At 52.8% G+C, this 8741-nt stretch overlaps 1 protein-coding gene across 1 annotated transcript in view; it reads left to right on the top strand.

Moving 5' to 3' along the window:
• The first annotated feature begins 6 nt into the window (after nucleotides 1-6).
• The window catches only part of GMEB1 (glucocorticoid modulatory element binding protein 1), a 15358-nt gene continuing 6623 nt past the window's right edge, over nucleotides 7-8741 (top strand). The window contains 8 exon segments of the mRNA XM_009645819.2: nucleotides 7-869; nucleotides 1902-1984; nucleotides 2951-3075; nucleotides 3967-4070; nucleotides 4522-4676; nucleotides 5877-6005; nucleotides 6727-6864; nucleotides 8001-8123. Coding sequence (XP_009644114.1) covers nucleotides 742-869; nucleotides 1902-1984; nucleotides 2951-3075; nucleotides 3967-4070; nucleotides 4522-4676; nucleotides 5877-6005; nucleotides 6727-6864; nucleotides 8001-8123 — 985 coding nt within the window. The 5' untranslated portion in view covers nucleotides 7-741.

Here is an 8741-nt window from a genome sequence, read left to right as displayed (position 1 = left end):
GCCGGGCCCTGCCGTGAGGCCCTGCCCTGACACAGGCGCTTTCCCAGGAGCTTTCCAGCCCCACAGCGGTGACAAAGCCACCTTTGCTGCCTCCCCGCGCAGCACTGCCCGGTGACCCCCCGCGAGGATCTCCTGCGGCACCCCGCCTCTGCCCGCCGGGAATACCGGCTTTCTCCCAGCAGGCTGCGGTGGGACGCGTCAGCCCAGGCACGTTCATGGGAGCCAGGGATCGGAGCATCCCCAGGGGGCTTGGCTGGAAGCGCTGCCAGCGGGGGGGGAGAAGCTCCATCTCGAAAACCTTCTCCTGCTCTTGCTGACACCCCCATGCGGGTTTGCTCGGCCGGCGCCAGCCTGCGGGGCCAGGGAAAGCTGCTGCTCAGGAAGTTATGAGTGGGATGGCACTGGGGAGCTCTGCCTCTGTCGGTTTTGTATCGTCGGATGGGATGTTCCCAGCTATCGCGATGGAGAGGGGAGGAGAAACCCTCATGTGTGTGACAGGCACTTGCCGGGTGGTGAATTTAAAACGCCTGGTCCCCTCTTTGGAGCCGGAGCTTTGCTCTGCTCGCCCCACGGTCCCCTCTAGCCCGGCCTTGGCTGCGGCAGGACCAGGCGATCATGCTTACACACCGCTGCCTGCCCCTCTCCCTGCACAGGCAGCGGGGCTGCTGGGGGACAGACCTGCCTCTGCCTTGCCCTCTGCAGCACCACGGCACCCCGCCACCGCCGGGCTTCATGTGAGAGATGGCGAATGCCGAAGTGAGCGTCCCTGTGGGTGATGTGGTGGTTGTACCAAGTGACGGAAACGAAGGGGAGAACCCGGAGGATACCAAAACCCAAGTGATCTTGCAGCTCCAGCCAGTGCAGCAAGGGTGAGTTGGATGGTACTGGTGTGTCTGGGAGGTGCGGGGTGGGGTGAGGGACAACGTCCCTGTAGATTTTTGTGGTGTGGGGACTGAGCGTCGATGCATTTTCCAGGTCTGCGTCGGTTTTGTGCCACGCACGGTAGACAGAAAAATCAATGCGAAAAAGCTTTTGTGCATCTCGCTGTCACGGGGCCTCCGAGGACTGAAATTGTCCTGTGGGGACGTGCCTCCCTGATGCTGTCTCTGTGGATCGCGGCAGCCCGGCGCTGGCTGTGGCAGTGGGGAAGCGGCGAGGTGGTCACGGTGCCGCCCCAGCCACGCATCCTCCTGCTCTCCCTCTTCCCTCTTCAGCCCCAGGGTGGATTTTTACAACACTGCAGCTGCTGTACGTGGTGGTCTGTGCCCGTGCATCCAGATCCGCGTATGCCTCTGTGCCAGCTTTCCCCTAAAATAATCCTCCTCTAAAATACAATGAAGCTGGGATGTCAGAGGGAATTTTGCGGTACCCGTGGCAGCTGCTGCGGAGAAGTGGCTGGCAGCAGGCACTTCATCTTAACTATTGATCAATCGGGACATAAATATACTGGCTCCGGTTGGATAATACTCGTGGGGCAGGGCAGCTGTAGGCCTGGCAGTGACTCTTCCCTGCGTGATCACCCGTGCTGCAGTGTCACGCAGGGCTGGAAGGAAAATCCTGGGGCGTTGAGCTCTGCTTCCTGTTGTCGTGGGTAACTGCCTGTAGCAGAAGCCAGAGGAGAAGGCACAGCGAAGCGCACTGCAGAGCTGCTTCTGTGGTGCTGGCAACGTGGAGGGTGCGATGACAGGACTGGGAACGCCGCTGCGCGTTTCAGTCCTTGGGATTATTAACGTATTTTGTATGTGCCAAAAAAATGCCTGTGATTGAAACTGTATCAAACGAAATCCACGTCCCTGGAGGACAGGCAAGAAAGAAACGAATCAAATTTTTAACCCTGTGCTGTGAATCTTAGTTTCCTGTGATTTATATAGTTTGTTTATGGATGGCTGCTTTCACAACAGGATTTACCAAGAGGGCTCTGAGGCCAGTGCCGCCGTAGTGGCCGTGGAAACCCACACCATCCACAAGCTGGAAGAAGGGATTGGTGAGTTCCCACTTGGCATGGGCAGAATCCCCTCCTCTGCAGGGCTGGTCGCTGCTGAGCTGGTGTCTCCAGTTCGCTGGGCTTCCTTCTGGCTCTGCCCCTGCAGATGCTGTTTCCTGGGCATGGATGTGGGTGCAGGGTCTGGGCATACTCTGGAATAAGAGTCTGCTGTTACTGCTTGGTCTCAAAGTCCTGGAACTAAGATCCTGGCTCTCCTGCAATGAATGGTAAGGGCTCCCACAGGGTCCAGGGGAGCCGAGATTTCACCCTAGTCTTGGTGTGCGGACACTAGCAGGCAGGAAGGACAGTTATGAGGATAGCGGTCGTGTCTGCGCTGGCTGAGGCATCAGGCTCTGCTTGCGGGTTCTTTGCTGAGCAAACAGCCTGGCAGTTTGGGTCGGATGTTCAGAAGAGCCAAGCAGGTTGTCTCTGAGCGCTCCCTGCCATCCTGAGGAGTTTGTGGGAAAAGGCTCCTGTCGTTAGGTGCCGTCACTAGATGTTGATTAGTGTTCAGCTTCCTGTGTGGGCGTGGGTCTTTTGGCAGTATTAGCAGAAACTCTGCGTGTGATGAGAATATATTAGCAGGAAATATCTGATATCGCTGCTAAAGAGATACCAGAGCTCCAAGAAAACAGAGAGAGATCTGCCCTTCAAATTTTAAAGTATTTTGACTCCACAAAGGTTGTTCTCATTGACACCCCCCCAACAGATGCATTGGATTTCTGATCTCACGTTCTGCTGATAGATGAGCTTCATTGTGACTGTTGCTATACTAAAAAGCAGATGCCAGTTGCTGTTAGGGCTAGTAATTGGAGAAGACTAAGAGAGGACTGATCCCGAACTGGGATCGGCCCTTCTTTTTGTTTCCTGAGTGTAAGTCTCGCAACCTGTGAGCTTTCAGCTCCTGCCTTGTGGGATTTGAGCCTCTTGGGTGGAAAGTTTCATTTTTACCTGTTCCTCCCTCAGACCCCAGCACCATTGAAACGAACGAGGAAATTGAGATCGCCTATCCCATCACCTGTGGGGAGAGCAAAGCCATCCTGCTCTGGAAGAAGTTCGTCTGTCCAGGAATTAATGTCAAGTGTGTAAAGGTAAGGGAGTTTTTGCAGTGGATTCCTTCTCTGCTCTCAAGGTCTGGTGTTTCACCTCCACAGGACTTTCTGATTTTTTTGTGTTTCACCTGAGCCTTGTCTTGGAGCCGAGTGACTTTGCCTTTGCAGCGTGCTGGATTGTTAGTACTAAAATTGTTTCTAGCATGGGGAGAAGCAGGGGAGGAGTAGGTTAAGGAGTGAAGGCCTATCACCCACCTGATGCTTCAGTGCTGCTCTTGGTTACTGTTTAAAGCAGAGTTGTATTTGGCACTTGATGAGGGACTTGGAGCTGAAGTACTCCACTCCTGTCACTTCCTTGGTGAGCAGGTTGCATCGAGAAGAGAAATCTTGCTGTTACTTTTTTCCACTTGAGAGCACGCTAATATAACAGCTGATGTGCCGAGGCTGAGTCCCCGTGTGCTGCTGCAGCAGCAAGAGCGCTCTGCTGCTGACCCTCAACAGGAACTATCTTAGACACTGGAGCAGGATGGAACAGATGCCCGAGTGAATGCCTGTGTCAGCTAGATGTTGCTCAGCTATTTGACGTAACAGGAGTCTCCCATAATGATCTCCAAGATGACGGTGCGCACAGAAGGAACTAATTTGGTTCACACTTTGTACAAAAGCCTTCAGGGCTGTTTTTGGCTAGAGCTGTGTGGTTTGAATGCCGATAGCTGGCAGGTCATCCCCGCAAACATGTCCATTCTGGAGTTATAAGCGTTGCTGTGCCGAGGGGACTAAAGCTGGTAGGAATTTGAGAAGCAGCTCCTCTTCCTGGGTAGAAGTGTGGGCTTAGATGAGCTGCAGACTGGCTGTGTTGGATGTCCCAATACAGTCTTCCAAAGCGATGTTACCCTGTGTTTGCTGAGCCTTTGTTTATCTTGTTGTCAGTTCAATGACCAACTGATCAGCCCGAAGCATTTTGTTCACCTGGCTGGGAAGTCTACCCTAAAGGACTGGAAGAGAGCCATTCGCCTCGGAGGAATCATGCTGAGGTATTTGACTTGCCTACCACTGTTTCCAGCTTCAGGGCTTCATCACTGCAGCTGCAGGATCCCGAGCAGGCGTTTTGTCTGCTTTACAGTCCCCGGGAGATCTCTTGGAGGCTCATGTTACCTGGTCAGCAACTTGCAGCACCTCTGGGGCAGAGATCCTGGCCCCATGGTCTGAGGAGCAGGATTCCTCATCCTCTGCAGAAGTGGCCTCGCCTGGGGGACCTGGTATTTCGTGGGGGTGGAACAGGACTGGAGCCCTGTATGTGAAGCTGGGGGATGGCTTGTATTTGCCATTTGAAAGCCCCACAGGAGATGTTTTGTGTGCAGAGTGGCACCGGGTCTCCCTTTCTCAGTCCTTCCCATGGCCATAGCATTCCTACGTGGAATACTCCCTTTTGTCTTGAGGCTGAGATTTGAGCTGATCCTGGTTCTCTCCCCACTCCCTGCACAGAAAGATGATGGACTCGGGGCAAATCGACTTCTACCAGCACGACAAAGTTTGCACCAACACCTGCCGAAGCACCAAGTTTGATCTCCTGATCAGCAGTGCCAGAGCACCAGTGCCGGGGCAGCAGAGCGTGGTGCAGACTCCTACATCAGCTGATGGTAGGAAACCAGTTAGCGATGCCACGGGAGCTTCCCTCTGACACTCCTCTCCCTCCCTGGGCAAATCAAATCAGGTTGACCCCCACACACATTCTTCACACCTTCTCCCCAGGCGTAGCAGGGCACTCCCACCCTTCAGGAGACTGCTCTGGCTTCTGGGAAGGGAAAGGCTTCTCGTGTCTGCTCAGAGAGGTCTCGGCAGGATCTGTCAGGGAGCTCTGCTCTGCAGTAATGGGAGGGCTGGAAAGCAGCCGGTATTAAGCAGAGGCAGCCTTGGGAGTCAGGGGAGGCTCACCTTGAAGGCATCCCTGTTCTGGGGTCACCATGTGAGCAAACACCCAAGAGAGCTCGTACAGCATTTCCTGATGTCTTTCCTGATGTCTGAGGGTCTATTACAAAAGCATGAGATGGGATGATACTCGGGACTGAATCTAGGCATGCCGAACTCCTCTGGAGCAGCCTGCTCCACATCAACTGGACCATGAGCGGGGCGCGATGGTTGGACATGATTTGATTGTCATTCCAGTTGCAAATTCTCAGCAAATCCTGTGCTTCGGAGCAGAAAGTGATATCTGCTGAGGTTAAGGGAGAAGACTATTCCCAACCATACCGCATCGTTCAGCTGGGCAGGTTACGTTTCTCTAAGGCATGGGTGAGACAGCAGAGTTGTCCACAGGCTAAGGAGGATCTCCTGGAAGCACCATGGCCACATGGTAAAACCTTACAGTAGCTGCACATTGGCTTAGGCGCAAATTTGACCCAGAAACTTAGGACTGAGTCAGATCCGTTTCCCTTCTATAAACCAGCTTGGACCCTGACCCTGTCATTTCCTGAGAGATTAGGGCACCACTAGGGTGCAGAGCTCCCTGTTGCTGATGCAAGGGGAGAAGGGTGGCTGGGCTGAGGCTCACTTGTTCCCTTCTTTATTCTGATCCCTTTCTGCTTCTTTTATGCCAGGACTCCAGTTTGCTTTCTGGAGGGCATGTGGTTTTCCCTCCAGAAGCCCCAGAGCTTTTCACAAGCACAGTTCCAATGAGAAGCAGCTTTTAGCTAATTTGGCTGAAAGAAGCCAGGCACAAACAACCTGACCACGAGAGTGAAAAAGAGCCTGGGAGGGGTGAGGGGGGTGGAAAGCAAAGCAGGGATTCAGGGCTGGTGCTCCGGGTGCCGCAGAGAGAGCTGACGTTGCCTCTCTGGCAGGGAGCATCACCCAGATCGCGCTGTCGGAGGAGAGCATGGAGGAGGGGATCGAGTGGAACTCAGCTCTGACGGCTGCCGTCACCATGGCCACTGAGGAAGGCATGAAAAAGGACACGGATGAGATCTCGGGTAAGCTCAGGCTGCTCGTTGGGTGCTTTCTCCCTCCCCCCTCACCTCTTATATTCTGAAATCCTGAAAATAAGGAGAGTTTAGGCAATGACAGAGCTGTCCCTCAGCCCCTTGGCTATCCCCACATTTCCCAGGTGTGCAGGGTCCCTGCTGAGCAGAGCTCCTCAGCGCAGCAGGCAGAGTGAGACTTCAGCCCTGGCCTTGTGGCTGATGGATGATCCTCCAGATCAGGTGCTACTAGTTACAGTGAGGGCTTTTTTTTTGTTCGTTCTAAGGATGTAAACGTCGGCCAGCCTGTAGCTAGAGTGAAACCATCAGGGAACAGCGTCTTGTTAGTACCCTGTGTTAGTACCCTGTCAGCACTCTTGGCTCCGTCTCTCTGGCTGCGGTGCCTTGCGTTCCCTCTTAGGATCCGTACGGAAGCTTAGGCAGAATTTCCTCAAACAAAGATTTTTAAGCTCTGCTTCTTGCAAAGATGTAAAACGTTGCCTTGGAAGTCATGGTGCTGCTTGAAAACATGTTGCTGTTTTGCTGCCTGGGTCTGTTTTGCTTCTTTTGGGTTTTTTTTTTTTTTTGGTTTGGGGTTTGGTTTTTTTTCATCATGGCCAGATTAGAAGTCATCTTGCAAAGTTACTCTTCCCTGAAAGGTTTAAGGTAGCCTCATGGGAAAAATGCCAAATGCTTGTACATGTTGACTTCTTTTTCCCTCTCCTTGTGCCAGAGGATACACTGATGTTCTGGAAAGGAATAGCTGATGTGGGGCTGATGGAAGAGGTCGTGTGCAACATCCAGAAGGAGATAGAAGAAGTCCTAAGAGGCGTCCAGCAGAGGTTGGGTCAGTCTCCCTTCCAGATGACAGGTAGGTTGTGAGCCACAGCCTCTGGCACTGCGGTGGGGAAGGATGCTGAAAAAGGCAGCTGCAGGCAAAAAAAAAAAAGTGACAAGGGTCCATCCCCACCGTTTAAAGCTATTGAGTCAGGGTGGTGAGCAAGTTATGCTCGTTAGCAGAGCCATGCGAGCTCGGTCTGGGTGTGCTCTCAGCCTGCCCAACTGTGAATTGCGTTCGCTTACGCCACCATGGGGCACAAAGACTCAACGTGCCACCCTGCTCCCTCAGCAGAGTGACCCTGGCGGCTTGGTTTGCTGAAACCATCGGGCGACTGCCTTCAGCTCCTGGCCCTCAGGAAAGCCTGCCCAGATTCACTTCTTGGAGCAGAGCTATTCAGACACTTTTCTCTGTGATGGTGCAGGTTGAAACAGGTCCTGCCCCCTCACTTCTCGTCCTGTCTTCACTCATGCCAGAAAACCTGGTTTGGGGGGCTGAACCAGATGAGGGAACTGATCTGGGTTAAAAATAACTCCCTTCCCCTCCTTAGGGTTATTTTTAACTTGGATCAGCTCCCTAATCCAGTTCAGCACATGCCCCTGTGAGCAAGGGGTTTGAGAGCACCTCTTGTTGATGCTCTTGCTGTGAGAAGATCCGTGTAGCCACAAAACTTCATTTTACCCAGGATGGTTTTTTTATTTTCTAATTTAGCTTTGGGCTGGCGGATCTTTGTGTCTGGGAGGTGGCAGCTTTTGGAAGCTGTAAATGATTGAAGTCAGTGGATTATAATAGAAATTTTGCACAGCTTTCAGTGGAGCTGGCATGTTAATGACACTGTCAGCAGCATGGGGTGATGATTTGTAGGTGGAGAGCTCGTTTGTATCTCTGTGATTGCAAATTATGCTTTCATTTGCAGCAATTCTGGGCTGCTTGGGTGACACATCTCTGTTTCATTTTTCTTTATCATGTGAATGGGATTATTTAGTCCTTGGATGTCAGAAGGATGAGGGAGCCAGGTCTGCCCTCGCCAGCCAGCCCTTGTGAAAGAACAGAGATAGTTTTACAAAAAAGCAGCAGAACATTTTTGGTGTAATAGGAGCACATTTTGAGTACCTGATGGGAGTCCCACCTGTGGGACTGGGCACTCATCCCATGCACTTTCCTTGCAGATGCTGCAGTCTTGAACAACGTCGCCCACACATTTGGCCTAATGGACACAGTCAAAAAGGTTCTGGACAACAGGAAAAACCAGACAGAGCAAGGAGAGGAACAATTTCTTTACACACTGGCAGGTACAGTCAGCACCTAGTAAGGCTTCTCATCCTGTTGCTGCTCTTGGGAACTGACGTGACTTTCCTTCGACATATGAACCGTATCTGGGTTATTGTTCAATACACGCTGCCCCAAAACAATCCCAATCCCTTTCTGTTCTAGGGCTTGAGTGGAATTTCCCCTCTCCCTTGCCTCACAGTGAGCAGTTGCTTGGGGCATTCGACAGCCCTAAGTCTGTGCCCTTTGCTGCAGCCAGGGTGCTGGGGGTGCGAGTCCAATTCCATTGGCATTAGGAAATAGGTGCTGTTAGGTGAGGGCTGCACAGCAGTCATCTGAGCTGCGGGCAACGCCGTGCTGTGCCGAGCTAATCAGCTTCTCCCTGTATGGGGTGCAGAGTTGTCTGCTTGCTTCGGTGTGGAGCTATCGGGTGTCTTGCATGGCTTCCCCTGAGCTGAAGCCAATAACCTGACCTGGATTCCCCAGAGCCACTTGCTGGATGTGTCTCCCTCCTCACTGTGTCCTGTAGGACCTGTTCTTATCTGGCATGTCCTAGTCCCCTACTGCCCTGGATAAATGAGATTACTGTCCTGCTTCTGACTTCCAGTGTTCACACAGACAAGGGTCGAGGGGGATGTTTC

The sequence above is a fragment of the Egretta garzetta genome, unplaced genomic scaffold, assembly GCF_000687185.1.
Source record: "Egretta garzetta isolate BGI_Z169 unplaced genomic scaffold, ASM68718v1 scaffold368, whole genome shotgun sequence".
NCBI classification, from domain to species: Eukaryota; Metazoa; Chordata; class Aves; order Pelecaniformes; family Ardeidae; genus Egretta; species Egretta garzetta.
This window is presented reverse-complemented; position numbering and strand designations above follow the sequence as displayed.